Genomic DNA, 17,908 nt, shown 5'->3' with positions numbered 1-17,908 from the left:
CCAAGTGAGAGTTCGTACATGGCTGCGATCGTAAACGACGGAAAAGCCCGAGCAGAGGCTGCTGCTGCTGCTATTCACTCGCGAGCCGCAACGGTGCGCGACTCTATACTTGGACATGCAGTCAACTTATAATACATATTGCTTGAGAACGGTCAGAAAGAGAGAGAAAGTCACGCTGCGAGATTTTCATTTCCATCCTTCAAAATCGCGAGCTTTTACCGATGATGTTTCTTTTATTATTTTATAAAATTAAAAGTTTTTCAATTCTAATAGGATCTTTTACGACTAAATATTATTCATACTAACGAGATGTCTTTTTTTATGTTTTAGGTGAGAAAAAACGAGCATTGGTTTGATTCAGCAAAGTCTTGCAGTGATTCATAGTAAGCAATATTTTGTTTAGCTTTTGTTTTCATAAGAATTATCAGGCTATAAAGCTAATGAAAAATGACAACTGAATGCTGTACTCGCGGAACAAATAAAGATATTCGCCGCGCCGACGAATGAAGTCGTTAAAAGGCACGTAGCATTAAACCTCGTTCATTTTGCAAAATCAGAATAATAAAACAGTTAAAGGGCTTGATTATGAAGGAGATGATGGCTGTTGCTCGCGCGCCTACTAGTCACAAGATCCCATAAAGAGAGCAACGCTGCGACCCGTTTTCGCGCCCTTTATTGCATTTTCTAGTCGTGCGCTCGCTTATTCGAATGTAAATTACGATCGGCGTAAATTGCGCGTCTCCTATACAACACCGTCGAGTAGCCACTCAGAGCGAGATGCGTATAAACGATGAAAATATTGTGTATCGTGTACAGGTAAAATTGCTTTTATCGTAGCTAGGCGGCATGTTATATTAGTATACGCTGTAAAAAAAATAAAAACAATAAAAGCAGCCGGGGTGTGTGTGCGTTGGAGAAAAAATTTGCGAGGCAAGCTGATCGCTCGGGGATCGTATCGTCGTTGATTAAACATTCCTCGGAGTGGATCGATCGGCGTGTCGATGCCGAACACGAGATGTATTCGTGAATCCCGCGCGGCAATTTTCAATCCCGATAAAAATGAAAATATGGCTATGCTCGGCGACCGGATATAAATACATTATAGGCCGCGAGAGCATTACTTGTAGTGCTTAATGACCCTAAAGAGAGGGATGTTGACGACTCGCGCTGGAGTCACAGTTAGCACGCCAATGTGAATAATGCAATCCCCGCAGTATAGTAAAATGCACACGTGCGTAGTTGAGAAAATGAAAGAAAGTAGGAAAAGATAAGACACAGTTTGAATGAAAAGGGATGAATGTATAATTCGATTTGTACAATTACTTTGACTTTGCCACTTGCAGATTTACAGATCTGTAGATACTCGCCATCTAGTGGTGGGTATTTGAAGTGGTATTATCGTATTTAAAGTGTTTCAAACCCGATCAACATTTTTTGAAACAGTTAAGTTGTCATTCCAGGCCATTTGAAATACTCAATAATTGCAACATAATTGTAACAGTAGAATACCCGCAAAAAATTTAATTAATGGTAATGTATTTTAAAATTTTTCAAATAGTCACTTAGTGTTCGAGGCGTTTCTACCAGGGCATGGAATGGGTTTAAAATGAAAACAAGAGCGATCGCAGCACACGTATAAATATTAGCAGGGGCCGCTGTGTAACGTATAATAGCTGTATAATATAATATGGCAGCAGCAGCAATCTACTCCGTGTTGCTCTCTCGACTATACACGCCTGAAATTATGTGCAGCGATCGGCAATAATATGCCTGCTCGATCGCGGCCACGCCGCATAGCATAGGACGCGTGGCCGCGAAGAGACCAAGGTACAGACGAGTACGTACACTACGTAGGCAGTCCTCGCTGCGCGAAGCTTTTCCATGGAAGCTGCCATAGGCAGTCGCGAGCGCGCATCGATGCACGCACATAAGCAAGCCGATCGATCGCCGATTTTTTCGCATACTTGGCTCGAGTAATTTTTTTAGCTCGGCGCGTGCTGAAACGCACCACCGATCGGCCGAGAGAGCGAAAGAGAGAGAGAGAGAGAGAGAGGCCGCACGCATAGTGGAATTAGCTACGCTCGGAGGAGACTGCAGAGCACACAGGCCGATCTCGAGCGAGCGACTGCTTTACATTCGAGCGATCGCGACGGAGCAGCCAAGAGACCATCCCGCTGCAATATACAGCGAGCAAGGAATAAGGATAGCTATAGCATGGCAGAGATAGAGATCGATTCATCTTACGTAGCGAGCTGCGATCATCCGATCGCGGTAGCAGCGGCAGCAGCGTAGCTAATCTCGCCTGGCGATCGATCGCCGCAGCGGCGTAATTCGTTCCGCGCCCGCAAGAGAGATCGATCGAGTCCTGCGAAGGGACGTTTCAATTGCAGCCTCTCTCTCTCTTTTCTCTTACCTTCTCTCTTTCTCTTAGCAGCTCGCTCTTAGCGTCGTCGGGACACAGGCCGATATCGCGCTGCAATCTCCGCACAGCTCGAGCGAACGTACATCTACGCGCATACGCACAAACAGACGCGCACGAAAGCACAACCCGCGCAAGTTGCGGCAGCGTCGAGTCGAGTCGAGCCGAGCCGGAGCGAGAGAAAAAAAGGCCGAAGAAAACGGCTGACTTATCTCTTCGGAGCTGCTTTTCTCCCTCTTCGTCTTCTTCTTCTACTTCTCCTTCTTCTCCTGCTTCTTCTTCTTCATCGGTATCGCTGCTGCTTCTTCTTCTTCTTCTACTTCTCTGCGTGTACAGCTGTAACGGCTGCAGGTGTAAGATAAGTCACCGACAAGGCGTAATACTGTTTTCTTCGCACCGCGTCGAATCGTCGGCGCGCGAGGGCTTATATTATGCTTGCGATCGCGGCCAGCTCGCAGCACCAGCACCAGGCATATATTATAATGTACTGTGGGCTACGAGATTTTCGACTCTGTTACCGATGCGAGGCAGATATACGTTGTAATGTTTATAGCTCTTGTGACATACGACCTGCTTTGATTAAACTGTTATTATCGTTTCTCAACTATGCGTTATTGCTTCATATCTGCAATGAAATCAACGCTCATATCCGTCGAACGAGTGAAAACCGAAAATGAGCCGAGAAATAAGAAATCGCAGAGATTAAGAAAAAGCGACGGGGGGTGTACGGACTATTGTACAGCTGTGGGGTTGGAAATGCATATAACGAAGCCGTGGCAATAATACACATACAGCAGCAGGCATGAACTCGGTCGCAACCGTTGGAGCTAGCTCGCCGTTCGAGAGCCGATCGCGCCGAGTATTATAGGTACAGATCTCGAGTGTAGCTCGAGCTCGGCGTTTCTAATTGGCACTTCCGCGTGAGCTTCGCACATACATCTCGGGTGCGGGTAGCTATAGCTATAGTAGCATATTATAAGACTAGGTATGGACTTTGCGGAGGAGCTCTCGCTCGTGTTCGGCACTGAGCTGTAGAAATGCTCGCAACGTGTTTATGCGGTTCGCTCGGAAGCTTATATAGAAATGTATGTATGTATGTGTGTGTGTGTGTGTGTATATCGATTGGCCGGGCCGATACTAATGAGCTAGGCCTCGAGACATGCACAGCGCAGCGGAGCTCGTGTATATTATAAGCACCAGTGAGGCGAGTAGTACTATGGGGGGCTTTCTCGAACTATGCACCAGGCGCGCAGAAGCTGACCTTTAACTGCGCTCGAGCTTGAGTCTCTGTGTGTATAGTGCACACCGAGACTAGTAGTATACGTGCAGGCATAACGAGCTTTATGCTGTTTGCGGGAAATTGTTAGCCGGTCGGGCCGCCGCGTCGATCGTGTGATTGCCACGTGATAGCTGCTCTCTATGCATGTGTGTGTGTGTGGTGCGCAGCATCCGAGTGAGCTCTTAGAAGAGAGCCCCGAGGGTGTTGGATTATTTTATGCACGACATCGTTTGGCCAAGATGGAGCTCGTGAGCTTCGTCCAAAGGGTTAACTCGACTCGAGAGACTCGGAAAATTGTCATGGATGCTGCGGCGGCGGCTGCACGGACAAGTGCAATTAAAAGCTCGATCCGTATCATGGGAACCGACGACGACGACGAAAAGTGTTCGACCGCGTGTATAATCATTAATGCAAGAGGAGCACTGCGCAGCTCACGATCGATCAATATAGAGAGAGAGAGAGAGAGAGAGCAAAGAGCAATCTCTATCTCGACCTATGATTATACGCGTGCGGATGTTACGCTCACGAGCTCTCGTCGGCATGGTAAATCTTCCTCGGCTGCTACATAGCTCCCTCGCGATATTCGATCGCCGAGCATCGAATCTTTGCGTCGGCCGTTGCGCCGCTTCTACATCTCTCTTCATACATAACATGTTACATATATATAAAATATATATAATAGCTATGAGCTCGTGGCGGCCATCGAACTGCAGCTAGCCGAGCTGTTCGCCGAGGTCCCCGTGCGCTGTCCGGCACAGAGAGACTCGAGCTGCTCGCGATCCCTCTGTATACGCATTCTATAACGGTAGTGTATACCAAGGGCCAAACCTACACAATCCATCAATCCTGGCAAGTACTGAACTGCTGGAGAGTTAGAGAGAGAGAAAAAGCCACAGTCCATAACTCATCGGCGCGGCTTATATATCCCAGATGAACGAGTGTATACGCACGAGCAGGATCAGCCGCTATATATATGATCGTTCCATACTATATTTAGTACTGCTTTGGAGCTCTGACGCCTCGCGACCAATCGATTATTTCGGCTTTACCTAATGCGCTAATGCAGAGAGACTAGTGCGCGCCATTGATTAGTCGGCGAATCTGCAATTGCACTTGGCTGCAGCACACTTCTGCTGTATAGCTCTTCCTGGCTTATTGCGACAGTTTGTTGGAGAATCAGCCGCGTGCAGCAGCTCGTTTTACTCCGGAATTTCGAGATGAGGCTACTACCACTCTTCCTCTATACAACGTTTCAGATTTTCTCGCAGCAAAAGGATCGGAAATGAATAATTTGGTGGGATTTAGCGAGGCTGCATTAAAATTGGCGCCCAACTATAGCATAACAGAGTCCTGTTGGAAAAGCTGTTCGGCGAATCGCCAAGTTCCGCCGTATATTTGCAAATTATACTCGCTCGAGCTAACCTCGTGGTCGTCGTCGTCTTGGCAAAAGTATAGCAAACGACGACAACAGCCGCTTCGACGAGCGACCGACAAGATGATACAATTATAAATGCAAAATGTATATAATGTGCAGTCTCTTATCATAACGGTTACTCGGGCGTTCGCGGTTAACATAACGCTGCTGCTGCTACTGCGCGCGACGACGTTGCGCTGCAACCTGTACCTAAACATGGCATAATGCACATAGGCAGGCCTGCTTATGCACCACTATCCACTATGTGCGGTGTACTCGGCGTTGCCTGGAAAAACGAGCTTTAATGATAGCCATGTGTAGTACAGCGTGCACTTCGACATCGCGTGGGTATATCTTCATAGCTGCATGCGCTCGGGCCTCTAGCAGCGCCTATATAACGTAGCTCATATAGGCGAGCATCGCACCCGTAGGATATGGTATATGGCAAAACATGCCTCCATCGAATGAAAAACCAATTGTCTTGTTGTTAGGCCGTTGTTGTTGTTTTTTTTCACTCGAGAGAATTACCCGAGTAATACGAGGGAGCCGCCTCGAGGCACGTTAATTGATGTGCAATTTCTTGTATATGTATACTCGCATCGTATTATATACGTACAAGCTCGGCGCAGCTATTGCATATGGCAGCTGCTGCTGCTGCTGACGAGAACTCATTTGCAAGGGCAAGGCCGTTCGCTCCTCCTTCTCTTCCCTTGACGCGCGCAGCTCGTGACCCTTGAACCGCGAGAGATACAATTATGGCACTACTACTACCGTGTAGTAGCTATTCGAGCCTCGCGAGAATTTACAAACACCTGACGCCACAGTCAACTACTTATAATGTGTGTACGATAATTCAACAACGTAAAGATGGAGAGAAATTCGATCGCAACATGACTGCGCTTATAGCTTCGCGTGAAATAATGCACATCGTTATTATAAGGTTGAATATATATCCTTCGGAGCGCGAGCCAATATCATAGCACCGAGAGCTGGACTTGGCCGCGACTCGTAATGCATATAAAAGATAGAGAGAGAAATGGTCTTTCTCTTTTCTCCCTGTTAATTCTGGGCCGGCGCGCGGATCGTCGTTAGCGCGCAGCACTAAACCCAGCTAAAACGTGTGTATATTATATTCGCGTGTGTATATATTAAAGCGCTGCACTTATATAGGTACCTACCTACTCTATGCCGTGTCCCTTTAATAGCGCTCGATGCAGGCGGCGGCGGCCCGCGACGTCGGACATTCGTTTCTCCGCAAGCAGCCGCTCACGCGCTGTCAATTATCTTACACGAATGTCGCGCATTTCTCGCTAGGCTCCGCGGCAACGGTATATACTTAGAGCGCACTTATGAGCCTTGGCTGCATCCTAGCCTGTGCAGTGTGTTAGTAGCAGCTGAACCGCAGCGCATTCGCACACTCGGATATCGCATTTATACGTACTCGAGCTGGCTTCGAAGCTCTAACTTAATGCCAATTGTAGTAATAGCCCGCGAGTATACATATTATATTTATGCAGCCAGTGTTGCTTGGTGTATGCCTATGTGCGTGTACGCGAGAAAGAGAGAGAGAGAAGAGCTACAAATGCCGGAACTCGAGCGAACCGTTGAATGAGCCGCACCCCAACACTATATGCGCGTACCTACCTATTTCACCTATCCTCCACATGTATCGCGACGCGCGTGTAGTTAGTTACACGTATGGCTAAAATAAAAACTACTACTACGCGGCGGACGAGGCCTGATTTATTTTTTTCTCCTAATTCACGTGACGTTGCGCATCGACCGATAGATCGACTATATTCCTATGGCGCGCGTTCACACCTATTCGTGTATATTCTACGTGTACATGCGCATTTCCCCTCATTGAGTGTGTTTAAAATCATCGTTTCTCGCGAGTTTACACACAAGTTGCTTCGCTTATCGCAGCGTGTATACGGCGCCGCGAGCACTTGTTCCTCGTGTCGACTCGCGACAAGAAGAACAAACAGATTACGGATACGAAAATTGAAACGAGCGCGCGGCGTAGCTTGCACTCGAAGCGCCGATCCGCCTCGATGATCTCTTTGTCGATCTTTCTGTTTACTTTTTGACTCGGCGAGCTTTAACGGGGCTTTTCGCATCTTGCACACCGCGCGTCGATGAGCTACAAACGACTCTTTGCCCGAAACGCACTCAAAAACTTTATCTCGAACCTGCTTGCCTGCCATAAGCTATACGTATCTGTGTGTGCAGCTAGAAAAAAAAGGACTCGAAACGAGTTTCTCGGATACAAGCTTGCTCGGTGCAGTGCACTGCAACTACCCCTGAGCCGAGCATAGCTTTATTATACCGTTGGAGGCACGCGCAAACTTGTCGCCAGATCAATCATAACAGCTCGCCGAGCGCGTTCGTACATAAAATTACCGCGTCGTTGAGTGCCTAAGCTATATGGGGCTCTACTGCACACTGTACCAAAAGGCCAATTCAATTGGTCGGCAAAGGATCTAATAATATATAAAACCGGTGGCAGCAGCAGCAGCAGCAACTCGCACAATAACAAACGCGCAAGGTGCCAACGGTACTTTGTCGTCGTCATTGCCGCGGCGATGCACTCGCACACGTAAAAGAGAGAGAGAGAGAAGAGACATAAACGAGCCTTTATATAAATAATATTATTATATTCGATTGGAAACTAGGCCAATCGATGGCTTTTTCTGTTGGGTCCAAATCGAGAGATGGGGAGAGAGAGAGAGAGAGAGTATAACGAGCCGCGGGATACATTAAACGCGTACACGCCTAGAATGGGACAAGTGCATGTACTGCGGCGCGAGGCCATTTCCCACAGACGCGGGCGCGTGATCGTTACGACTCGTTTCGAGGTGGCGCTCTTTTTTTCAAGCGCTTCAATGAGAGCTCTATGAGACTCATAATGTAATGTCTGCATATCTCTTAGCACGTGCTCGACGCGTACACGCACATAATATATACCGACACTGGAGCTCTCCAGCAGCTGCGCGAGGCGCTTCTCACTTTGCTTTATAATAGCAAAATCGTGCGTCACAAGTGTAGTTCTCGTTTTACGTTCAGCCCATTGAGGAAATTTATTTTTCAACTCCACCAGCTAAAAGCAAAAGCTCGTCGAACGAACGTAGCCTCGTGTTTGATGAAATTTTTTATTCTTGAAATTGTTGTAAAAGTAATAAAAAAGGAATGCGATCGAGTATATTTCGAAGGAAGCCGATAATTGCGCTAGGCCAAAATCGGAGCAAAGAGAAAAAAATGTCGAAATTGAAGCTATGTGCAGTTATTTATAGCTTCGATGCGATCCTCCGCGAGGCGCAACCGAGCTGAAATATTGTTTAATAATTGCGCAGTACAGGACGCGCCGCGACGATCGCGTTACACGGGAAGTTTACCGAGCCGCGACAATATCGCAGTCGTCGTTTTTGCAGGGAGATGCCTCTAATTGCCAATTATCAGCTGCGAGTATCGCTGCAGGTGGATTTTCGCACGTGACAAATTATCCTCATCTCTCTCTCTTGGGGGGAGAACAGCAGCAGCGCCGCAAGTCGAACTCGAAACTCTCGAGGCTCTCGTCGTAGGTATACGTCGTAAAGACTATACTTGCCACTTGCCGTTGGCTGTGTGTTGGGCACTTGGCGTCGGGAGCCCACGCAATCTCATAAGCCGTATATACGTACGAAATAGCGAAAGATACGCGTGCTGCAGTTGGAGAGTTCGCGACACTCGTAAAGTTGCAGCAGCTAGTATAGGAATGGTGGCAGGGGCACGTATTTCCGGGGCACGTTGCGGCTCTCGTCGAACTACAGCACGCATTATTACGTACTGTATACAGGCGTGCATTAGAAAACGAGCAAGTTTGCCACCGCTTAACGGTCTTTCCCAGCTCCATCTCTCTCTCTCTATATGACGTGTTGTACATGCATGTACGTACGCGAGGCTCCTTCGAATTTGGAATTTCGACGTATTCAAGTCTGCCGCCAGCTGCGAAGATTTATCGCTCTCGACGCGCGTCCGAGCCGTATTTATATACGAAGAGATGCGAGCGCATCGCTCCCAAGTCTTCGTACGGCTATTGGCTTTGGTATACACGCATCTTGGTCGCGTCTCGGTCGCGTTGACATAACTGTAGCGCCTTTTCAGCGCCGACTTTGTGTGCGACTCGGCCGGCCGTCGACGTCAAAAGTCTCATACTGTATAATACGGTGCCGGTGCGTCTGCATACATGTGTGTGGCTCGTGTGTTTATATGTATATATCGAGGACTTTGAGAGAGAGATTACACGCGTGCGTACAAGCGCAGACGAACATAAAGCCGCGCCAGCTCGCGCCTCCGACGATGTGCGTACAGACTCGCTCGCGCACACGAGAGCTCTAAAGAATTCCTTTTTTCATTGTCGAGTGCGCGCGAGTGTATAGTGTGACTGTAGTATTGTAGCTGCAGTGCTCCGACTTTGCTCTATGCGGCACATTTAGACACATTCATTCGACGTGTTTATCTCTCTCTCTCTCTCTCTCTGTCGTGTTCGCCACTCGTTCCGTAGTCGCAGCCAGTTTAGAAGCTATTTTCATCGTGGCAGCGCCGCGGCAGGCCTGCACACCTTTTGGCAAAAGGCAAGTTGGCTATTTCATTTGCACTAGTTGTTGATTTTCCTTATACATAAAACGTTGCTCGCCAATCGGTACACGCAGCAACTGCCGAATACTCCTTTAACGGGGCCTGGGCTTATCTCGAGGCAGATAAGAAGTCTATGTAGCAGCTCGGTCGCCCACGCGCATGCACCGGCTCGTACTCGTCGGCTCGGCCCGTCTCGTGCGTATACTCGCTCGAGTTCGGACTCCAGACTCCGATCCGTAGGTAGAAAACGGCCTGCTTCGGCTTAGGCTCGTTTACTCTTTTCTTATAAATACATGCGCGCATGTGCGATCCACGACCGAGCGACGCGGCCACTTGTCAAGCGGCATTAGCTCGCGCGAGCATGATTATTCATTGCGTTCGTGGATATAACTGCACACTGCGCGAGCGGCGCGCGACGCATCCAGTCAGCCGCGACCCGCGACGTTTGGCGCGCATCTCGCGCGGGCCTGGCTGTGTGCGATTACCGAGATTTATCGGTCGTGCGCCGCGGCCCTCGAGGAATTTCTCTCTCGCGATCGTCCGCGTGGGCGTATTTATATATGCACGCGCTATATCGGTCCATAAATACATATTAATAGGTAATTATTCATCCGACTACGAGGCGCATGGCAACTTGTAACAATTTTCCCCATTTCATGCACAATTACTTGCGAGTGCTATAATGAAAATATATTGATATTTTACGAACTATTGAAATTATATATGAATAACGGCGCGCACGAGTTATAATGTATCGTTGTATTTGTTTTACAGGTGGCGAAATGTCGGCTCTAAGAACCGGGCTCTGCCGACCCGGGATAATCATGTATCTGGCCGTCGTACTTCTCCTCGTTATCAGCAGCACATATTCCGGTAAGTTCAAATTATGGTCACAAGTCTTGATATTCGCATAGTTATGCAAAAATATTATTTTCGCGGCGGAAACGAGCAATAAAAAGTATAAAAAACAATTGTCTCGTACGTTATACAGCTCAAAAGGATATATCATGCGCACGTGTGCATAAGTTCGGATATATAGGTACGTAGGTAGCGGTCAAGTTGCGTCGCGAGCTTATTAGCAGCAGCGCACAAGACAGCCAGTCTCGAGAGTCTCGAGAAAAAAGTCCTGCACGTATGGGCGTGTGTGTGTTGCGGCTAGTCCCGCGCGTGCGAGGCCGAATCTCGCTCAACTGCTGAACCGTTAAATAGGCAAAGAGAGAAGCTCTGCCTCTGGTACATTACATAGTTACAGCTGCTCTGCCCGGGATTGGATTAATGCCCTCGAGTATACACACCGTAGCTGTAGCTGCGAGGGAGTAAATGTGTGCCTGCACGCGATTACCTGCATGCTGCACTGCATATACATATAATACTCGAGTTGAAAAATTTTCGTGTGTTGTGTGTAGGCTATATATCGGCGAGGCGAAGGTGCTGGAAGCCGAGTCTCGAGTAACTCAATATTCGCAGTCGATCGCGCTTATAATAATTGTATAGGTATACAACAGCGTTTTCTGCTACTAGGCTTAGTGCTACTGCATGGGCCGTATTGGTGAAAATGATAAGTGCGCACGCAAAGCCGCGGCGAGCGGCCCGTTTGGCACTATATAGACTATACAGTTCGAGCTCTCGCATTACAAGTACATTCGCGCTGGCTCATGACTGGTTCAAAGTTGCAATGCATATGATCGGCTGGATGCAGCACGAAAATGCTTCCGTTTACGTGTGGCCAGCAGCAGGAGCAGCGCATCAGTAGCAGCTGAAGCCGGTTTGGCTCGAACAAGTTCAAGGACCCAGGACTCCTCCTCGCGCAGCATATATAGCTTCTTACTGGCATTACACACACACACGTACCTACTCGTGCGCAGTTGTATATGTACGGAGGATAGCCGACTGCACTGCTCTCGCGCTTATTTCTGGCTCTTCTACCTATACATAATAGCTCGCACACACACGTAGAGGTATAGGATATAAGGAGCAATATACAAAGCACAAGACAGAACCTCGCGCTGCTTTGCTTTACGATCGGCGCTCTCTCGCTGCGCACCTTTTTTTCTTCCGTTCCTCTTGCTTCTTCGACTTCTTCTTCTTCTTCGGCGCATCTCTCCCGCGTACCGGATCGTTTCATTTCTATTCGCATACGTACCCTCGCTCTTTTCACTCTCTCTCGCAAGGAGATCACTAAAGCCCTTTTCTCGATTCTGCGAAGAGCGCATGGAAATCGCCAGGTGTACCGGCCGCGGCTCTTCATCGCAGCGCCCAGCAGCGAGCAGCTCCTGCTGCTTCTGCTTCTCTACTTTATTTTCAAGGTCTCGCTGTTTTTTTTGCCTAGCTATATATAGACCTACGAGCGAGCGTGCTGTACGCGTTTGTACATATATAGACGAACTTATACTATCGCACGTGTATATGCATCGTCAACGAGATGTGCTGTATATAGAGTAGAGCCAGCCTACCTACCTACCTATCTACCTGCTGCTCTTCTTTTCTCCCCTTGCTCCAGCTTCTTGTGCGATTCGAGCCTAAGAGAGAGAGAGAGAGAGAGCGGCTATTTTTTCACCGGAAACACACGATCGCGACTCGCAAAACTCGCTGCGAGGCTCATTCGCGGAAACGGGAGAAAAACTCGGCTCTTTCTCCCTCTCTTTCGCTGCCTTCTTCTTCCTTGCCTCGACTCGATGAGCGCGCAAAGATTATATGCACGTATATGTATTTCTGTCTTTTCGACTTTTGTGCTCTGTTTTGTCGATCCCGCTAGTGGTATAAGCAGTGCAACTACATGTACGTACGCTTGCGTGGCGACTGCCTTTGACCGCATGTAGCAGTGACTACACTACTACTGTGTGTGTTTGCAACAGACTGAGGCCCCGCTGAAAATCTCGCTGCGATCGCTCGCCGCGTGCAGCCGACAATTTTCCACACGAAAGCTCGAACCGATGCAAACTACACGTAAGCGAAACCTGCAATCGGACGCGATAAATGTGGCATATTAAATGTAAACAAACTTTGCGAGAATCGCGCCACGAGCATGTACGTAGCTATATGTATGCGGAGCAGCATGAAGCTGTGTGGATGTATAGTTGGTAGCAAACTGCAACTGCGCACCAAGGCCGACTATTATAAAATATGTATATTACATACCCCGATAGCTAATAATAACCATTTTGCCGGGGCGCAAATATATTATGGGTATTTATGTATTCATCTGGATTGCTACTCGCTCCAAGAGCTGACTGCAACAGCATATCATCGCACGCATGCATGTGAGCTGCAGTGCAAGTATCGCGCTATATACAATACACACACACTTGCACAAATATTATAATATGGACAGGAGCCCAGGATTCGCTCGTGGCGGTCATTACGAGGCAGATTGGCTCCCGTGCGTATGTGTGTTTGTGTGTGTGTGTGTGTATACAATATAAGCTGTAATAGCTGGATCTCGCGCCACGGAGCTCGGTGAAAATTGCGCGAGCTACGTATATCTACGCTGGCTCTGTTTCTCTCGTCGAGAAACGCGCAAGTATGCATGTGTGCAGCAGTGCAGCTGAACTATAGGCCAGGCACGATCGGCGCCCCGTGCATGCAGTATACTCGAGAGAATTCGCTTCAATTACACTCTATGCACGTTCTTATAAACGAAGAGAAGTTTTTCCAAGCTACAACATTGGCGTACTTTTTTAGCTGTTACAGCTTGCCAATTGCCAAGTTACATATATTTATAGTTGCTCGAACGGACGGACGGACGGACGGACGCGTTTGCATTTGCGCTGCCTGCGCACATATAAATGCTTCACACGCGTCGTCGTCGAACGGACGGCGACGACGACTACTCTGCGCTGCTGCGCTTCCTAGGAGCAGCTACCTATATATTTTTCTGTTTGCATACGAAAACGGAGTCGCGAGCGCGCGAATCGTCGAGCGAAGCTTCTTCGATATGTGCCTAGCGTAGTGCAGTGCAGTGCGCACAGACGCGCACAGAGAGAGAGAGAATCACCGTTGCCTCGAGAGAGGCGGAAATTTCGCATTTCTATTAAACGGCGCGATGAGCGAGGAATACCTTATAACGATCTGCGCGCGATTCGCCTTAATGCGCGCCATAGGTACTGCGTTATGTGCCGAGTATAGTCGAGTGGCTCGGTGCGAATCGCAGCCGCGTTACACACTCGCGAGCGACGCGGACGGATTATTTGCACGCGAGTCTCGCAGTGCCCGACAGTCGTCCAGTCGTCGTCGCCGCCGCCGCCGCGTCTTGTATTTATATTACACCGCTGGTATTACGGCCAATTAACATCAAATCGAGCCAAGTCGACTATTAATATGCGCACTCGCTTAGCCGCGACTCTTTTTCTCTTTCTCTGGCGCGCGCGATGACTTGTCGCGCGCACCGACTTAATTATGCGATTGCATCGCCACTGGAAATAATACAAATGAATCGAACGAGCGATTATGAAGTCTCTTAGCTCTCGACGCGTCGATAAATTTCGAGATTTTTTTGTCAGCCACCGCCGCCTCTCGCGCGTAATTGCGTTTTCTCTCTCTCTCTCTCAATCTCTCTGCCTCGGCTGCTTGATCGATCATCGCTGCGACGAATCATGACTCGTTTGAGCAATCTCGCGACAAACGATGTGTACTACTACTCCGGCTCGTCCCGCAGCTACCCAAAGAAACAACTCGCGTATATATACTATTTATCATGTACCTGCGTAATAACTCATCGATCATAATGAATCTGCTGCTGCCGTTGAATGTCTGCCTCGTCGAAATTTACGCGCGACCAACAACTCGCGTACATAGATATGTACACGGTCAATTAATGATCATCGAGGTTCAACTCTCCCGGTGTCCCTCGATAAAGCTGATACGCGAGGTTGTGATAATTATAAAGAAAAACAAAAAAAGAATAAGCAATCGCGATTAGAGAGTGCAAGGATTCGTAATCATCTCGCGTGTGCTGCATCGTATATAATATACGCACGATATAAATATAAGCGCATGTAAGATACAAGTACGCGCTTAATCTGTAAAAATAATCAGCGCGGAGAGCATACGGCTGCCTCGAGTCTGTGTGTCAGTTGTATATATGCTCATGTATAAGGTGTACACCTGAAGTGCACTTGGCACGCGTGTGTATACGCGTGCGGTACACGTAAGTACATACATGTCTCTGCACGCGTAACTGCGCTCGCGGTACACGCATGACGTATATCGTACATACATATACGCGTCGGGCCTCTCTGCAGCAAAGTTGAAAAGTCACTGACCGATCGCGCGCGCGACTCGCGAGCTTGTAACTTGTAACGCGCTTAAAAAGAGAGAGAGAGAACGACCTATTCGTCATCGTCGTCGGCGAGCTGCATCTGGGTCGTTTGAGCTGTGCACCTTGCGCCGGCGAACTTTGCTCTCGCGCACGCAGCTGCTGCTGCTGCCTTTTACATTTTTTATTTCGTGTGGACCAAAGATCGACGCGGGGTCCTGTCTGAGGATTCGATTTGCCTTATTGATGTTACGTGGTAAATCGAAATGAGGTAGAAAATAAAGAGGATGGCAGCGGCAAACTTTTGTACGGCGCACGCGCGCCTCGTGTTCGAGCGATCTCTTGGCTGGCTTTGACGAGCAATCTCTCATCGATCCTCTTTATTCCCATGACGATTTATCGACTAATATGTGACCCGAGCTTGGAGCATATACAGAGACGGCCCTCGCGACTCACGGGGGGTCGGAATAACGGCCCTGCTGCACTAGTAGTGCATCGAGTTCGTGTTCCTGCGCGGCTGCTTTTGCTGCTACACTTGAATATATGCTAGCGCATCGATCGAACCAATGCTCGAGCGATTTATCTATCGTGAATAACATATATAGGATATGTGTAACAATATGCCGAAACACATTAGGATGACTACTGATTTCGAGAATCGCTCGAGAAGAAAAAAATCGCACGAATCCTCGAGCTCACAGTGTCAAATAAGCCGCTCGCTCGCGATCTTGCGCGCGCCACACTCGAGCACGGGACCGGAAACAATTTCTGCCGAGCGGGTGTTCAAAGTATACAGAAAGAGAGAGAGAGAGACAGCGCGTCATAGCCCGTTCGCTGAACTTGCAATTATGTAATTCAACGCGTAAAAAGTCGTGCGAAATTATTTTCATTATACACAAGCTCCTCGAGTCGAGTGCTCCATACGAGGAGCTCGCGACGAGCGAAGGGGGCACACGCAACAGCAACCTGAAAAGGTGTGTGGGATCGAGATACATCGCGGCCGAACCATAGGATGCTATGCTGCAGCGGGTCGAGCTTACATGCAGCGCAGCTCCAACTCGAGTAGTATATAATCCATAAATGTATATTACGAGGCGGAAACCTCTCACTTGCCTCGATCCATTCGGATTCGCGAACAATGACGTGTATAAAAGTCGACTACCGCAAGCGGCGGCAGATATAGTCCGTGTATGTAATAGCGTACATATATACGAGCGGCACGAGTGGCTTCGGTGTAGGCCGATGGTAATGAACTTGAAGCGCGAGCAAGGCCGCCAGTCTTCCGGCTCTGCCTTGACTCTCTGTGTGTGTGCCTTGCCTTTTGTGAGTATGTATGTGTGTGTATTGACACCGATCTCCTAATAACGAGCGCGAGAAAAATTGCGAGCAAAGTGTGCCCCGTGAACTTGAACTTATCGAGTGCGGGAGCCTTGCCGCGATGGCTGCATGCTCGGCTGTTGCTGCAGCCGATGAACCTGAATTAAGTCTCAGTCGACTCTGGATGTTCTACGGAGCTCCTATTTTAATGAATAATTTTGGCTCGTTCGAAATAAAAAACGATTTTGTCGAGTTCTGGAGAGGATACCAAACGAATCCTCGCGCGCGCGCGACATTTATCATTATGCATTTGGCGTCGAGAGCTTGGAGCACGCAGCATGATTCGTTAATTAAGAGTAATGCATGTTTGTTAAGACTGCAGATCGTCGCATGGCGTTCATTAATAAACATCGCCGCTCGCTCCAAGCTCCTTCTCTCGCACGTGTAAGTATATAAGCTGCTGCCGCTCGGCAAGCGCGCAAGGCAGCAATTTCGCCTTGTGACTTTATTAATCGCTTATTGTACTCGAGCGAGAGAGCTCCGGAGAGAGAAAGATACCGATCGTCCTTACACGTTCAGCCCTCGAGGAGCGAATAAATTAATCTTCCGTATCTCTGCTTGACGACTCTTTCGCCGCAGCCAGCCACCACCGCGTCGGCTTGTTTATGGATTTATAAATATACTCCGCGATTATCTGTCTACTAAAATAATTTTACGCTACTTTTTCCATCGAATAACTCGCATCCAATCGTATCACTTCCTGATATCACATTACTAGAAACATAAAGAATCAATCGGATCGCGTGAACTCGGTAACCGAAATTTCTTCCTTCTAACAACTTTTTTTCTATTCAATACGAATTCAAATATTCTTAGAGGGAGGTGTATTGGTATCTTTGCTCGCGAGGATGCCCATGCCGATGTTCTTATATACGAGAGCGCCAACCTCCAAGGCCAAGACGCTCATTAGGCATTTTTCTCGTCGTTTCTTTCTCTCTGTTGCTCTCTTGCGATCGTTGGTCACGAATCCTAGCCGTTTCTCTCTCTTTCTTCTATTCGTTTCTTTTTCTCCCTCCCCGTTTTTTCTCTCTTTCTTTCTTTCTTTCTTTCTTTCTTCCGCTATGTATGTATGCTTAATCTTTAATTAGAGAACATCTCTTTGACTAAGGGGCTAGCTAGAGAGCAAAAATGCCTAATTTATTTTGCAACAGCACAACACTTTGCTACACGTACATCCGCTCGGCTATATAGTTCCAGCTCGCTCGAGAGAGAGAGACCCCTTATCGCTTCTCTTTCTCTCGGCTTGAGAACTTATTTTGAAAATCACAGATACCTCTGGCTCTCCTCTAATGAGCAGCCTAGTCGTTTGTAATATTCTTCACGATCAAACGATCACTTTTCGATTTAGCATTTCGTTCCGCCTACAATGCCAGAGCTATTTAAATGTACAGGCTGCTAAACATGCGCCGGAGCATTAAAGAATGTTGCGACTTTTTTTCTGCTCGTGATTTTTCCATCCAAACGGTTTTTCGCAAGCTTACGACAAAATGGTCGAATGGTTTTACCTCGACAAAAAAATACAATGGTGTGGTGTAAAGTTTTAAAAAC

General features: G+C 48.1%; 1 protein-coding gene across 2 annotated transcripts in view; it reads left to right on the top strand.

Annotated features, from left to right (window-relative positions):
• Window positions 1–17,908, top strand: part of LOC106651020 (mucin-17) — a 75,689-nt gene that overhangs the window by 50,472 nt on the left and 7,309 nt on the right. The window contains exons 2-3 of one of the 2 annotated variants that reach the window (XM_023461161.1): window positions 331–383; window positions 10,504–10,602. In XM_023461161.1, coding sequence (XP_023316929.1) covers window positions 10,512–10,602 — 91 coding nt within the window. In that variant the 5' untranslated portion in view covers window positions 331–383; window positions 10,504–10,511. The remainder of the gene's footprint in view (window positions 1–330; window positions 384–10,503; window positions 10,603–17,908) is intronic. The other variant, XM_014369344.2, reaches the window with a different exon arrangement.

Source organism: Trichogramma pretiosum, unplaced genomic scaffold (assembly GCF_000599845.2).
Source record: "Trichogramma pretiosum strain Unisexual culture from Peru unplaced genomic scaffold, Tpre_2.0 scaffold36, whole genome shotgun sequence".
Lineage (NCBI taxonomy): Eukaryota > Metazoa > Arthropoda > Insecta > Hymenoptera > Trichogrammatidae > Trichogramma > Trichogramma pretiosum.
Note: the sequence above shows the minus strand (reverse complement) of the source record. Positions and strands in the feature narration are given on the sequence as shown.